Source organism: Rousettus aegyptiacus, unplaced genomic scaffold, assembly GCF_014176215.1.
Source record: "Rousettus aegyptiacus isolate mRouAeg1 unplaced genomic scaffold, mRouAeg1.p scaffold_m13_p_12, whole genome shotgun sequence".
In the NCBI taxonomy this organism is placed as follows: Eukaryota; Metazoa; Chordata; class Mammalia; order Chiroptera; family Pteropodidae; genus Rousettus; species Rousettus aegyptiacus.
The window spans coordinates 16,491,701-16,507,548 of NW_023416287.1; the positions used below are offsets into that span (position 1 = coordinate 16,491,701).

Sequence of the window (15,848 nt, forward strand, 5' to 3'; positions counted from 1 at the left end):
CATATGCATGAGGGGACCATGGGCCCGAGATTTAGGGACTGTCCAGAATTCGCCTGATTAAAAGTTCTTCAGTCTTGAAGACTTCAGAGCCCCCAGAGTGCCGTATACGTACATAGAAAGTTTTCAAAGTGTCATCTGGGGCGGATATTTAAGGGACATTGGTCGAGGGAGACCCCAATTTGGGTCATATAATCAGGCGTCTGAAGTAGACAGCTCAATCCCAGAAGGGGTCCTCGGCCGGTAGGACTAGAAGGCGAAGGGGGCGTCTCCCCTGTTTCCTGCGGCGTCCGTGGCGAGCTGTGGTGGAAGCAGGCTGCGACAGCGAAAGCGACAGTGGCTTCGGCGCCATGGCAGGGCTAGCAGGTACCGTTGTGTCGGCCTCTTGGGGGCGGGATGAGAGGTCCTCAATGAGTCCTCGCCGCCATGTTGTCCCTTTGGGGTCACCTTAGGCGTCTCTCGATCTCTCTCTGGGGATTTCCTTCCTCACACCCTCGGGTCCACCTATGTTCAGTGTCACGTGACTGCCCTGTTTGCCCCCTGCCTGGGCCTTGGGGGTCCCTTCACGGCCCTAGGGCAGGTCACGGGACTCTTGAGTTCTCGCTCTGGCCTGCAAGGTCAGCACTCGCCTGTCTGCTCCTGGCATGGGGCAGGCAGAGCACGCGAACGCGGGGCCGCGAGGGCGCGACTCTCCCACTTCAGCAGTAGGGCCCATGGCAGGGGACCCGGTTTCTGAAATGCCTGTCACTCTTGTCTCCGCCACTTCAGCCTCATTTTTACATCAGAAGGAGCGTGGGGGAGAGAGGAGTAAAGGGTCTCCTGCCCTGGGCCCCCGCTTTGGTGTCTGGGATGATAGGTCGGCTCTCTGCTTTGAGTCGCGGGTGCTTCTTACTCCCTCTAACTTTACATTAAATCAGGACACCCGTTCTCTTTTCTTCAACATATATGGGGAGTGGCCTTCAAGGGCAACTGAAGGAGCAGAATGGCTAGCACACTAATGGCCTGGAAAAAAAATGGGGGATTGGGGACAGTTGCTTTTTCCTTCCTTCTTCCAAACCATCTTTAATTTCCTTCCAGGCCTCCGTGTTTCTTTTCAAGGCTTAAATGTTGGGACAGACGGGTCTATCCTAGGAAAGAAATGGTCTCTATTGTTTATAGATTTGGATCGTGTTTTATCCCTTTCAGGGAACTGATGTGTTGGGGACAGCTTCTCTTTGCCCTGCATGACATGGTCCAACCATCCCCTCAGCCTTCAGGATGGCAACACCAAAGCCAGGACCAAAAAAAAAAAAAAAAAAAAAAGTTCCAGCTCAAGTGCTGATGCCAAGTGTTAGATCTTGTTTGTTTTAAATTCGAGACTAATTAATGTTCAGCAAATCTGTTAAAAGATTCAGAGCTCTGGTTGGTTTCCAGTGACCAGATCAATTCCATATCTGAAATTGTTCTTATTAGAATTGCTGCCAAAAACAGTTTAACCTTTTATCTGTAATGTGTTGTTTCAAAGAGGAATTCGAAATCTGGGTTTGACCATCTCTTTGTTGTTGTTCTCTCATATTTGAAACATATGTATTCCATTTAAACCTGTCACTGTGTGATATACCTAGGACCATGTGTTGCCTGCCTCCCTAACTTCCTGTTCTGGGAATACTCAGGAATCTGGATCCTGCTGTGGTATGGGGCCTATGGAAGGGAGAAGGGGACAAGGGGATGGTGAACAGGATTCTTCCCCAAGAAGATGGTGACAGGTCTCTTGGGCATATAGAGGAAGTTAAGAAGTCACTAGGGGAAAAGAGACTGTTCTTAGACCAATGTTTTGTGTGCGTACGTGTGCACACTTGTGCACATTTAAACCTCTAGTGGTAGAACAACTGCAAATTCAGACTCTCACTGTAGGGTGCTGGCTTCTGAGTAGATACAAGTTTGAAAATAGATGTTTAGCAAAAGGCTCACAGCAAACCTTCACCCTTACCCAACCCACATGTAATAAACTTGCTGTCCTATAGCTGAAACTCAAGAAACTTGTCCTCCCTGCCCTTCCTTCAATCATAATCGAAATACTCCACAGATTGAGTTAACGGTGTCACGCAACACCCGACACCTCTAAAAGTCATGGTATTTGAACTCCCATGGGGCTTAACTTCAACTGTTAAGCTAAGAAACTAATATCCTTCTTGGGGCAGTCTTGCCTGTTGCTACAGTCCCATCCTTGGCCCTGTGGGCACAAAATCTTGTGGGAGACCTGTGGACATTTAGCCCTGTGGACTAAGGACTTTGCAATAAAACTAGTCATTTTCAACTCCCATTGCCCCCATTAGAATTAAATGTTTTAATAGTATTGTTTCTGGAAAAATTGTAAACAAGATGTGTTTGGACCAGACATCTAGGCGTTACACGAGAATAGAAAGAGAATCCATTCCTTCTGCCTTCTCTGTTGGGTTGTGTTTGCTGCCAAAACATGAGGGTTCAGGGATCGAGGAAGTGGATGTTGCTCACTCAAGCCCATCTATGAGTACAGGCCACCAGGGTAGCCCTTGCCTAGAAATCATCTCACCATGCCGTGCTCTGAATCCTGGTGGTGAATGGATGGATGGATGAAGGAAGCCCCACAGGTGGGCTTTGCCAAGATCATCTGGAAAGCCTTGGGGCTTCCAGCAGCCTTCTGCCTTTTAAAGAGGGCACAGGAGGCTAAAGGGCCTGCTGTGTCCAGAGCAACCAGACCCTTCTATTCTGATGCAGCCCATCTCCCTGACCAGCTCCCTTATAACTGGGCTGAGGTTAGAGCATACTGGGCAGTAGGGCTGTGGGCACAGCCCCAGAGGGGAGGGGCAGCCTTCACTGAGAACCTATGTTGAAATATGCTCATGGATCTGGAGATTTAGAGTGGGGGTACTAAACCACAGAAACTCCCAGATTTGAGGCCTGCCAAGAAATAGGCTTCAGAAGGGAGGTATGGGCATTGCCTGCTGATAAGTCACCCTAGGACAAGAGGAGACCTGCCTCACCTTCAGGCTATGATGGAAGCTGTAGCCGTCCAGCCCAAAAAAAGATGATTTACACATCCCCACTGGTCCTGAGTCCTGATTGCCACTTTGATAGAATGTTTCTAGTATGTTAGGGTTCACTGGGATCTTAGCAACCCTTTTACAGAGAGGAACTAAGGTGAGGGGTAGGAGGTGACCTGTCCAGGTTCTGTGGGCTAATTGATGGCAAAGCCAATATCAAGATTGAGGTCACCATGCTCTACCCCCATAATTCTCTGATGCTGAACTGAAGGTAGAGGTGCTGGTGGTTTGGTTGTGAAATACAAGAGACTTGCTTAGGGAAGGGAAACATTAGGCTCAAGGGGGCGACATGCTTTGTGCTCCAGAATTGTCTGTGACTAAGGGATTTGAGGAAGTGGCAGAAAGAAATTTATGGCCCTCCAACTCCCTCAGTGTTGACTCAGAAACAGGTGTATAGTGACAGGGACACAAAAAGCCACAGACAAGGCCAAACAGGTGGCAAGGCCATTTGGTGAGGCAGTCAGCTGACCCCATGTAAAAGGAACCCTAAGTCATTGAGGAGTGGGAGAGGGGAGAGAGAAGTCTGGACTTGAGCAGCCAGTTCACCCACCCACCCTGACGTGAAGGCAGGGGAGAACCCAAGGCCAGGGACCTGGTAAGCACTCATAGTATGGAGTCTAATGCTGGGAGAAGCAGAGAACCGAGTAATGGGGAGAGTGAGTTGGCACTGGTTCCTAGGGGTAGTGGAGGAGCCCCTAGAGAATAGCAAGACCAGGCACAATGCCCTTGTAGTGGTTCTGGTAGAGGTTATAGGGGCCTGGAGGGATGAGCTGGGTGGGGGAGGCACCACAGCTCATGCTTATTCCATAGTCATTGTTCAAGCCAGTGCCTGCCCTGCCCAGAGCTCAATTCCTTGTGGCTCCTGGATGGAGAAAAAAGGCTGTGTGTTTTGAAGTCCTGACAACCAGCCCCCCATTGGTGCCTAGTACCCCCATTTTGAGGGCTACTCTCATGTTTCCCCTCCTCCCATATTTCTCATTGATGACCTGCCAAGGCCCCTTATCCCAGAACAAGTGAAGGTACCCACCCCTCTCAGAAAAGGAATGTGGTCCCTTATTCTGAGACCGCAAGTGAAGACCTTTTCTTTGGGGAAGAGGATGTGGTTCTTTATCTCAGGACAGTTTTGAGATGGAACCAGGTGTGTGAAAGTCACAGGTTATTTCCATTTTGTTGCCTCCTCCTCCTTCCCTCCCTTTTCCTCCCAAGTAGTGTGCCTACTCCTTAATGGGCACATCAGCCCAGACTTAGAAGTATGTGTCGAAGCCGCAAAATTAGTTACAAGAACCAACTTTTTGGTGTGCCTCCACCACCCTGCAGGATCCTGGGACACTGCGAGATGGGGGAGGTACTGTTTTTATTTTTTGTAGAGGTGGTCCCTGTCCTCCAGGAGCTTACAATCTAGCTGGGGAAACACAACTAATGCACACTTACACAATTAATACAATTAGCGATTACCACAATATTTACCACAATTGCGTGAGACCAAGGAAAAGCAAGATCAGTGAGGGGCTGGGGGCTTGGAGAAGGTGTTTTAGTAAAGATGGGATTCGTTTATTGGTTGAATAGGTCCGAATTTTGTGACACATTTCTTTCAGGTGGGGTGGACTTGGGAGGCAGAGAAGGGGAAGGGGAATCGAGGGAGCAAAGGTGCAAGGCTGGAATGCACATGCCGTAGGCAAGGGACAGTAAGAGGGCCCCATTCCATTTCTTAACCCTCCTCCTTCGCCCACTCCCTCTAGTCCCGCCACACAGGCACGCAGTTGGTGCCTTGTCTGCTGCTCAGAGATTCAGGGCTGCTGGCTGGTGATGTTGGAATGTCCATTCTGCTGGCTGGTGTGGTTGTCTGGATCTTTGTGGTGGGGCCTGCTGGCATGGCCGTGGCTGTGGGGCTGGATGTCGCTGTCCCGACTTGGTCCAGATCAGAATGCCTATGCCCAAATCTCAGAGATCTGCTCCCCCCATCCCCCCTCCTCCCTCCACCCTGCCCCACAGTGGGACAGGTGCAAAGGGGTTGGGAAAGGATTTGATATTGTCGTCATTGTCGGTGCTGCTTCTCCGGGGGCCTGCCAGCCCCTCACTGACCTTGGCAAGTGCTCCTCTGGCGAGAGAGCACAGGGGACCCCCCGTTCCTGCGCGGCACTGGCTCCCGTGCTGGGTGAGATGCACAGGAGCATCTGATGACACGGCCGCCCAGGGCTGGGGGCTGGGGCCTCAGTTGGGGGCTCGCCGGCGCTCTCCCAACACCTGCCGCCCGGTCCTCGACACGGTGTACGCCAGCTTCTGCAGGGAGTACCTGAACACCTGTAATGAGACCCAGGACCTACCCTTAGGGGGGGGCACCCACAGCCTGTCTGCAGCACTGCTGTGCCCACCTGTGCCCCACCCTCTGCCCTGCCCACCTGTCTCACTAGGAGAGGCCAACAAGAGGGCAGCTTGTCCAGGAGTCAGGACAGCTGGAGCTTTTCCAGATGTGCTGAAAGCTGCATGGTGGCAATCTGACTAGACCCATAACTTAGGTATACCTCACTAATTGCAATGCGCTGGGTGGGTCCCTGGAGGATTTCGAAAAGCGAATACTACCCAGTAAATGCAACATTCCAGGAACACCTCGAAGGAAATATGTGATCCCTTTGGCAAAGGATTACTTTAGCAGGGAATTCTTCTGCAAAAGGGTGCTTTTAGAGTAAATGATTTTATGGGCAAAGCGTTTTCTTTGGTTTCTTTTTACACAAAGCACCTTGCCTTTTTTTTTTTTTTTTAATAAAGTGAATTGGGTGTTTTTTTTTTTTTTTGGAAGTACTTTTTTTCCTCTTCCATTTTCCAGCAGAGAGCCTTTTCTTAATTGTCTTACTCAAAGCGCTTTAATTTGATTCATTTTTTTTGTTCCTTTGTTTAATTTTTTTCTGCAGTGCGCTTTTTATCTAGTGCATTTTTTTCTGCCAAGTGCTTTTGTCTGATTTATTTTTCCTGCAATGCGCATTTTCTTGAATTAAATTTTTTCCCCCGCGAATTACTTTTCTTCTAATAGGTTGTGGATTGGGGTTTTTGTTTGTTTGTTTGTTCGAGAAGGGCTTTTTTCTAACTTATTTTTTGTCCCAACCCCGCAAGCGCTATTTTTTTTTCTTTAAGAAAATTTCCCCGCAATGCGCAATTTTTCAAGGCGGAAAATTTTCGCTATGTGAGCTGTAAAGTCTCTTTTCGCAAAAACAGAAGTGCCCCGCCTCCCTCCTGGGGTCGAGTCTGGGTGTAGCGGTTTTCTCTTACCACGTTGGTCGCTAAGAGCTTCGGCGTTCGTCGGCGGCTGGCGCCCGCCGCGCCCCAACTCTTTGTTCCCGGTCAGGCGCGGGCGCACCAAGAAGGGTCTGCGCTAGGAGGAGGGCGCAGGGTGGGGGCACGTGGTGCCGGCCGCGGCACTTGGGCACAGGGATTGCGGCAATCAGGATAGGATGGATCGCGGAGACGGCAATAGCGACGTGGGCTTGCCAGTCCAGGGGGCGCGCATGGGGACCCCTCTCCCACCCAGACCCTGGGCACACTTACCTGCAGCAGCACGCGGAAAATGTACCAGCCGATGATAAGCAGTTCAGCCGAGGCTGCCGCCACTGCCGCCATGGTTCCGAGTGCGCTAGGTGGGTGGTTGAGAGCGTGTGCCGCCGAAGGCCGCGGGTTTGCCGAGGGCCGCTGGTCTCTCGGAGTCCGCTGTTGGGCGCACTGCTGCAGCCGCCGCGGCCGCGCCTTAAGTACCCACCCGCCACCCAACTGCGCATGCGCGCATGGGGGGGTCCATAAGGAGGGGTAGCCGGGGGCACTCCTCATTCGTCAGAAGAGGGAAAAAAATAATCCATCTGCTCTTTCCACCGACCCCCGCCTCCCGAGTTTCATCTTATCCCTTTCCAGAATATTCTGCCGTGCCCACTTTTGAATTTTAGTGCAAAATGAAGGGGAGTTGCAACTGTGAGTAGCACATCTGGCAAGGGTTGGGGGTGCGCGCCTCTTGATATGGGACCTTTCTCTTCAAGCCCAGTGTCCAGTGCCGTACCACAACCCACCATGGCCACAGATGGAAACCTAAGTTAGAGCGGGATCATCTGCCCCGCACAGCAAAAAAAGATGCCCCTTTCAGGAGCCCTGGATTCACAGTCCCCCTCCTCAGCACTCCTTTTCTGATATAACATGCATTGTAAGCCCACGTCCTCTGCTTCATGAGAGTCTCGGCGCCTACCTAACCCTTCATGAGAGTCTCGGCGCCTACCTAACCCTTCCGTGATCACTCGAGTCCCGCTTCTTAACGTTGCTAGGTCTACGGCAATTGTGATTATGGGGAGCCTAGCGAAGGCACTAAACTTTAGGGAAAGTGATAGTCACCAGGTATCTATCTACACGGTGGGAGGGATGCGGGAGGGTTTGGCGCCTTTGTATACGCGGACGGGATAGATTGAGCTCTCCCAAGAAGTGGTCGGAACGAGCCCTGGGGTAGTTTGCTGCTGGACGGTCATTTCAACCTCTGTTTTCTACCCCCAGGCCATGGTAGGTCATCTTCATCCCGCAAGATTTTTTGTACCCGTTGCGGTGGGTGGCTGGAGCCGGGTTGTACTACCGCCACCAGAGGGTTGTGGCTGCCATAGCTCGGTTTCCAGGCATAGCGGGAAGACCCAAACGCGGTCTGTGAGCACGGCCCCGGCACACCGCTAGTGGGCGGCTGGAGAGCACCTCTCTCCAGCAAGCTGCCCTGGCACAGGGGCCAAATGGCATTTGCCCCTATGTGGGTAGAAAATTAATTTTGATTATAAGCTCACAGAAGTCAGGTTCTATACAGTGCCAGCATCAAGTGAGGTAGTTTGGACAAAGTAGCATGGTGATTTTTTTCTACATCGACTTTCAAAGAAGTTGGCTGGTTTTGGCAAAATGATGCCAGGCTATTTGAAAAAGGCAAGCTCATCCCAGACTGCCATCTTAAAACAAAATATTTGGTGGTTTTGCCGCTGCTGCAGCTTCCTAGGGCTTGCAAAGATCCAAGGCTTGCGATCTTTGGCTGGCAGTGTGCAGCCGCTAAACTGCTAATTGCTGTGCTCTCCACTGAGCACCTGCTGAACCCTGTCAGGGCACAGCATGAAACCCATAGCCATCCGGTGGCAACCACAGGGCGGTATTGTGAGGTCTGGACCCATTGAGGACAGGCTGCAACCCCAGGAGGCGATACATGATCTCTACTGGGCAGGGCCCAGGCAAAGCCAGTCCACTGTGCGGGACCTGCTGGAAGAGCCCTCTGGCGGAGCCCAGGAGAAGCCCAGGGGAGACATCCCAGGAGGCTTCCTGAAATGGTGACTTGGAGAGGAGTAGAATTCCATGGGTGGGCAGGGAGGAAAGGGCATTCACATTTGCTGTTGTTAACCATGATCCATTTTCCCAAATAAGTATACATTCTGTTCCTGTTTTTTTTTTTTTATTTGTTTTGTTTGTTTGTTTATCTGTCTTTTTTGTCTGTTTGTTGTGTTGACTTTTCTCTTCAGGATCCCTGCTGCCTTGGTGATCCCGGGCTGACAGCCAGAGAGCACAGCGGCTCAGCTCCTGCAGAGTGAGGGTTGAAGAAAGCAGAGGGCAGCCGCCCACACCCACTGGCTCCCATTAGGTCGGTTCCTGCAGCGGTGCCCGGCGGCCTTGGCGAAGGCCCTGCCCGGCAGAGATCATGTATTGCCTCCAGTGGCTGCTGCCCGTCCTCCTCATCCCCAAGCCCCTCAACCCCGCCCTGTGGTTCAGCCACTCCATGTTCATGGGCTTCTACTTGCTCAGCTTCCTCCTAGAGCGGAAGCCTTGCACAATTTGTGCCTTGGTTTTCCTGGCAGCCCTGTTCCTCATCTGCTATAGCTGCTGGGGAAACTGTTTCCTGTACCACTGCTCTGATTCCCCGCTTCCAGAATCAGCACACGACCCCAGCGTTGTGGGCACCTAACAGCCTGCCCAGTTAGCTTTCCAAGGAAGCAGAAGACGGGAGGGGAGGCATTGACATAGGTCATAAAGCATTGGAGTTTCAAATCCCGCAGTTGGCGGGTGCCACATTCCTGACGGCGCCTTTTTGGCCTGTGATGTTTTATCCTTATAATGTGAATAATAGCACTGACCAGTGCTTTTATCGTAGAGTCCTATAGTCGTGGGTGGTCTTGTGGTTGTGTGTGTTCTGTCCCCATCTTGGTTTCAGCTGGTAGGATGGCCACCCCCCTTGCCTCATTCCTATGAGGGATCTGCACCCATCCTGGTCAACCACCCCAGCATGACCTGGGCAGATAAAATGCCAATCTCATTGTCACCTTCGTTACCCCTCCTTGTCAGGGTCTCCTCCCTTTCCAGAATGTTCCCAACTCCTCAGTCTCTCTCCAGGTTTCCCTTTAGTTCTCTTCTACCCCTTTCCTTTTTGGAGGAGTACCTGTCCAAGACAGGGCTCATTTTTGCACTTATCTCTAATTTAAAGAGATTGCTGACGCCCAAGAGCCTCGCTTTTTCATCCTCCTTTCTCTGGTCAGCAGACAGAAACATGTCTTGAGTGTTTGTTGTTCACAGATCTCCAGTATTTTTTCCACTTGATTTTTAAGAAAGAAAGAAATAATGGATACATCTTGCTCTTTCACCTCGGTGGTTGGGCTCATGCTCAGCCTCACCTCCTTTGCCCTTCCTCCTGCCTCCCTCAGTTGTCCCGAGGAGGGGGGACTCATTGTATCTCCTGTGCATGCTCTGCAGGATTGAGATGTGGCGTGTTCACATAGATCTAGCAGTCCCCAGCCGAGTGAATGGGAGAGTACTTGCGTGGTCCATAACAGCCACGATCCCCTTGATAGGTGTTTAGATATTTTTTGGTGTGCTGTATGTGTGTGTGTAATGTATACAAATACATGTGTATATTCCTTTTAAAGAAGCTTTATCGAACGTGTTCCGATTTTGAGGTTTAGCAATAGCTAGCTATCGTAGGTGCCGCTACAGTTTTTATTTAGCATGGGGATTGCAGAGTGACCAGCACACTGGACTTCGAGGTGGTTCAGACAAGACGAAGGGGAGCAGTGGCCATCGTCCTCATGCCGGGAGCTCCTTCAGTCCTGCACATATAGACTGTACATTATGAAGAATACACAGGAAGACTTTGTGACTGTCACTTGCTTTTTTCTTTATCTGCGCTTCAATAACAAGTGTTGGCACATGAGACTTTCTCCTGGCCCCTGCCCACTGGGGATCAGCATGGTTATCCTTCCAGTCTAAACCATCCATCTTTCTCTTGTCTGAACAGAGAGGGAGGTGGGCCAGGCAAAGGACAGAACTGGAGGCAGTCCACCTAGGGAATGGGACCGCGAGGCCACACTTGTGGAACATTTGGACTGCTATTCTGGAGCTTTTGTTTCTGGTGTGTTCATTGCACAGCTGTTTGAAATGTTTAATAAAGCTTTATAAACTTTACTCTGTGGTTTTATGTGGCTGCAGTCCATTTGGGTCGTGGTGTTGGATTTCTAAGTTGATGTGGGGCAAGAGGTAGCATGGAGGGGCTGAGTCCTTGGTGCCGGAGTACCTTAGCCCAAAAATTTGATCTGCTCTCGAAGAGCAGATGGTAGAGTTTGGGAAGGGGGAGCAGGACAGGCCAAGCGCTGAACAGGAGGGAGTCTGAAAGTTTTTAGAGATGAGACATTTGCGTTTCTCAGCTCCCATGGCTTCTCGCCTGAAACTGTTTCCCTCCATAGGAGATTTGAGTAACCGATCCTTTGACAAACAACTTAAGACAGCTGGAGCTCTAATCATCAAGGATTTTTATGGTGCTGCTTTTGAAGTAAAAATAAAGTGAAACCCCTTATGGCATTTCAAGTGGAAAAATAAATAAGGCTGGCCATCCAACCTGGGGGCCTAAGGCAGTGGCTGGAAGCGTGACAGCGACGCAGTTCAGTGTCATCGATGTGCACGTGCTCCCATGGTTGTGACCTTTGAGACAAAGCAGGTAGTTTATCAGGGCCCTGTGCTGGGTGTCTACCTCTCAATCTCTCCTCTTTCTAGAAAATGTAACAGGAGTACTACCTGTCCAAGGCACAGAGCTATTGTGAGGGTTTATTGAGATAACAGTTGGGAAAGGGCTCTGGTAATTTCATAAAAGTTCACCCGTTTTATCTAGATTTTTAATTTCTTGCTATAATGTTTTATGTTGTTTTCTCTCCATTTAAATCTCCCCATTGATTGTCAGTTTTTTATTTTTTTCATTCTTAGTGTTGCTGTAAGCGCTTTCTCTTTTCTTAATTAAAACTTGCCAAAACTTAATCATTTTAAAGATAATTTTCAAAGAAGGGCATTTTTATTGATTATATCTGCTGAGTATTTTTCCTATCTGATTCTCTAGTGCTTTTATCTGTGAATTCTTTTCTGGATTCCTGGATGTATTTCATAGTTCAGCAACATCTTGACAAGTTGAGGAATCATACATGTAGAAAAGATGGATTTTTCAGCAAACACTGAGTCCCTGTACCGTGCTTGCTGGGGATTTCAGGGGCACGACCTAGGCCTGACTCTCCAGGACCGCATAATTTTAGCCTAGTGGGAAGACTTAAGAAAATAGACAATTGCAAATTCCAAAAACAAAACAAATAAAAATGGCTTTCGTGGCTCCACTCCCGTGGAGGCACCTGGATGATAAATGAAGCCAAGATTATTGCTTATTTTGCTCTCCCTCAGAAAGCAGCTTTCTGTTGTAGGTCAAGCCTGCTTAAGAGTCACAAACAGGCCTCCCTCTGAAAGATTTCTGACTATTTGCAGCGAGGAGCCTGTAGCCCACCCCCTCCTAAGGTGACTGCCAAGTCAGCATTCTGTTTGCCCAACAGTGCTTTCCACCTTGTCAAGACAGTGCTGGAAGCACCCCGTCCCACTTCCTGAAATGAATTTCAGGAAAATGACAAGTTGATACCTCTTGTGGAAAAGAGCAGGGCCACCAGGCCTTGGAAAGTCATGGTCTGCGATTCCACTGGTCTCTGGGCTTCTTTAGGAACTGCTCTGTGCCCTCCTCTGCGCCTCAGTTTCCTTATAGGTAAAATGTGGTGTTATGCACAAACACAGTCTTCCTAGCGATAATATACTGGCAACCCTTTCCCTTAGGATCTTAGGTTCCTCCTGGATATACTTGAGAAGGGTGACTGAGCTCTGGGAAAGTGGCAGTGCCCTTGCAGGACAGCCCGTGTATGCTTCATGCTTTAGTCTGTGTACCTTGTGAGCCCAGATATTCCTCTGTCAGGAAGCTTTCTTGAACTTCATCCATATCCCTGGAGGTCCATTTGCCTAGAGTACTTTACTTGGCTTTCTGTCGAGTGCTAGTGTTAGTAGTGCTAGGCAGACTTCCTCTTCCATACTGACTGGGCTCCTCCTATCTCCCAAGGGGGCTTGAAGTATCAGTCAGCAGGTCCTTGTCAGAATCCCATGCAGGACTAGGCTTTGGAGCCACACGGTGGACAAGGTGAGCAGTTCATGCCATCAGGGAGCCATCTAAGCTAATAAGAAAGGAATGATATTGGGTAGATAATCCCACAAATATATATATCGATACTTATATAAAAATGTGGATTGTGGCAGGCGCTATAAGAGTAGTCTAAGAAGGGATCTGATGTAGGCTGGGGAAGATTGCTGTTTGGGCTAAAACCTGAGGACAAGTATAAATAATCGAGAAGGAAATAATAAATGAGATGTTATTTCCCACCATCTAATCAAGGATCTCTGTGCTTATAAATAAAGAGATTGGGCTGAAAATAAAATGAGGGACCACCAGTATCTGGTTACTCTAGAATCAAAACCTTTTAAAAAGACTTCTTGGGATAGAGATCAGTCTATTTAAAGCTAGAGGACTGTGTGTTGAGAGATACTGAGGGGGATCTAAGGCTGACATGGTGGTGGCAGACCCAAAGCTCAATCCCGAGAACTCTTCAGTTTCCAGCTGACTGGAACCAGCCCAAACACGGATCTAATGGGACTAGAACAGCATTCCAAGTGGGATTTTTTCACTAGGGAACAGGTTAACATTTGAGCAGTGAAAGCAGCAGGGCTGTCGAGAAGGCCATTGCCCTGTCTAGATCATTGGGAATGAGGAGAAGTAGCTCTAAGGAGCGACGGTCGGTGACGTGATAGGTGACACAAAGAGAAGCTAAGCTGGGGAGGAAGGAGACCAGAGGAAGCGATAGAAGGAAAGCTGACTCCCACTGAATAGCTGCAGGAAAGGAGGCCATCAGAGGGTCGTCACCTGTGTCCAGTTGGCTGACAGAGACAGAATCCAGTCTCCTGGCATCCAGTGCAGTATTCATCCCTCACCCACCACCCCCTCATGATGGGTGAAAGGGTCACTTCACTGACAAGAGGGTAGAACTAAGAAGTGCTCATCTCAGCAAGTGATGGAAGCTAATCCTGACTGTGAGAGGCTTGGCTCAGCCCAGCACCTTCCTACCCCAGCGTATTCCTGGATGCTAGAGGAGGGGCAGAGTTTGGTCTGCTAGGCTTCCGGGGGAGAATTCCATATTTTGAGAAAAATTTTGATTATAGAGCAGGTTCAAGGTAAAGGAGGGAAGCTGGTAGAGCAGTAGCTAGAAGCTTCAGACAGAAGTCCTTGGTCTCCCTTTGGGCTGTTGGGACTCAAACAAGAGGTGAACTTGGGGAACCATTTAGGACTGATGAACCTTAAGAGAGGATTCTGGGAGCCCCAGACCCTATGCCATCACCTTTGTGACTGTGCCTTCCTGAGCCTCAGTTGCCTCACCTGTAACATGGAGATCATCTGCTGTAGCCTGGCTCAAAGTGTAGTTCTCACTAATGTTATGTTCTCTCTTCTGTGTCCCCCCCCCCACCCCCACCGATCTTTATTAGGCTCGGACTTCACAGTGATGCGATCTGATCATCCAACTCTTTCACTCATTCATTCATGCAAGGAGCTCTGAGAATATGATGCAGGATAAAACTTGGCCCTCCTTGAGGGGCTCAGTTCAGCAGGAGGGAGGGCACTGAGTTGGTCCTGTAGGCAAATGATTACAGTGCCATGTTGTCCAGGATGTGGTGGAGTTAGGGAGAGAGATTATTTGGAAGGCCATACGTCAGCACCTCAGCATGGTTTTCCTTATTTTTTATAAGCCCCCAAATTACAATATCCTAAAAGGGAGAGGACCACCAAGGCATAGTTCTTTCCTGAGAGGCCAGAATCCTTTATGTCCCTGCTTGGCCACCAGCTTGCCCAAAACCTTCTGTGGATTATTTTCCCCCTCTTAGAAATCGCTGCCTGTCTAGCCTTTTCTTCATGACGATACAGTGTAGGGATAGGTTTGAGTGCTCTCTCAGATATGGGCTGCACATAACCCTCTCCGAAGACTAATTCTTTGGGTGGTTTGACCTCTCACTTCTTTTCCTGGGCAATTTGTGGAACGTCTGCACTTGGATATCTCACTACTTCTTCCAAAGCTAAATCCTCTACCAATTCCCTGACCTGCACCCATAGTGGCAGCCCCCAGGGAGAAGGGGGAGGCAGGGAGCTGAGGCGCTGAGTCCCTGATCCCCGTCCACTTCCCATGTGACCTTGCTCGGCTCTGCTCACTCTTCTCCTCTAGGCCTCTGTTTGCCCATCTACACTCCAAGGAGGGGCTAGACCAGGAAGTCTGATGTCTCCAAAGCCATCTTCTGTGAAGTATCATTTACCCTTGTTATTCCAGTCTCAGCGATATTGGTTAAAAGAAAGTGTGTTAAAACAAGGAAGTGTTTAATCAAAAGATTTTTTTTTTTTGGTATTAAAGAATAAACTTTAAATCTTTTGGGTGCAGAACTGTCAAGAATCTTAGCTTAGAGTCAAAGCAGACTTGGAAGGGTCTCTGAGGGAGGAAGGCAAACACAGCTCTTTAGTGGCTCCCTGTTGCCTTTGGTTCCAATTTCTTAGCTTGTCCATCAATACCCTGCACAATCTTTGAGGGTGGGGCTTGATCTTTGTCCCTTGACCAGGCGCAGTACCCACCTGACCAGGGCTGGCACACAACCTGCTGGTTGGTGGACCAGGGGGGTAAATGGATAGATGGCCCAATCAACCAATCAATCTCTAGACTAAGGAATTAGGTGGCCCAGTCTTTCCTAGAAGTAGTGGAACTGAGCTTGCCTCCCAAGTCTCCTTTTGGCAACTCTGAAGTGACAATATTTTCCAACCTCCAGACATTTACACACACATATCATAGACACTAATATCTCAGAAAGATATGTGAGAAGAACCTCGTAAAAGGCTCCATAGCTGGTGTCCTCTGTGGCAAAAGGTGGCTGTGAGTCACTTCCTTTTACTGATCCTCAGTTTCCCCACTTGTAAAATGAAGTAGTTGAACTAAATAATCCTTGAGTTCCTTTCTAGCTCTAGCATTGTCCTCAGATGCATTGGTGCCTAGGGCAGTAATTGGATAGGGAGCATGGTGACCCCAGGATCTGGGTCCAGTTCACATCTTAGAGCATGGAAAAATCATGATGAATGCAGCCCCCTTGAAGATGAACTTGGCAGTAACTGCTTAAGAATTTACTGATGGCGAAATGTCCTGGCAGAGTCTACACAGGTAGGTTGATGCAGGTAAGGGATGAGGTTGGGTTCTCCCTCTCTTGTGTAATGTTTGTTGGGTTCTCCCTCTCTTGAGTAATGTTTCCTTGTACAATCAGAAGCCTCCAGGACTGGTAGGTACCAACTAGATTCAGCCACCCATCTTTACACACACTGTCCTGGCAGGACTTCCAGAGAGGCTTTCTGCTCCCACCTCTTAAACTCCTGCCTGTATTTCATTG

At 49.4% G+C, this 15,848-nt stretch overlaps 2 protein-coding genes across 3 annotated transcripts; one reads left to right on the plus strand and one right to left on the minus strand.

Moving 5' to 3' along the window:
* Nucleotides 1-231: 231 nt before the first annotated feature.
* LOC107512597 (BLCAP apoptosis inducing factor) lies at nt 232-10,499 on the plus strand. The gene is made up of 2 exons (XM_016148293.2): nt 232-363; nt 8,570-10,499. Exon 2 carries the CDS (start codon nt 8,746-8,748, stop codon nt 9,007-9,009), a length of 264 nt encoding a protein of 87 aa, XP_016003779.1. The 5' UTR covers nt 232-363; nt 8,570-8,745; the 3' UTR covers nt 9,010-10,499.
* Nucleotides 4,349-6,875, minus strand: NNAT (neuronatin). 2 transcript variants are annotated; one of them, XM_036229427.1, is made up of 3 exons: nt 6,600-6,778; nt 5,594-5,666; nt 4,349-5,360 (listed from the first exon to the last, which is right to left on the minus strand). In XM_036229427.1, exons 1-3 carry the CDS (start codon nt 6,669-6,671, stop codon nt 5,134-5,136), a joined length of 372 nt encoding a protein of 123 aa, XP_036085320.1. In that variant the 5' UTR covers nt 6,672-6,778; the 3' UTR covers nt 4,349-5,133. The 2 variants fall into 2 exon arrangements, with proteins under 2 accessions (XP_036085320.1, XP_016003777.2); XM_016148291.2 differs by lacking the exon at nt 5,594-5,666 and having other exon boundaries at nt 6,600-6,875.
* Nucleotides 10,500-15,848: the final 5,349 nt, after the last annotated feature.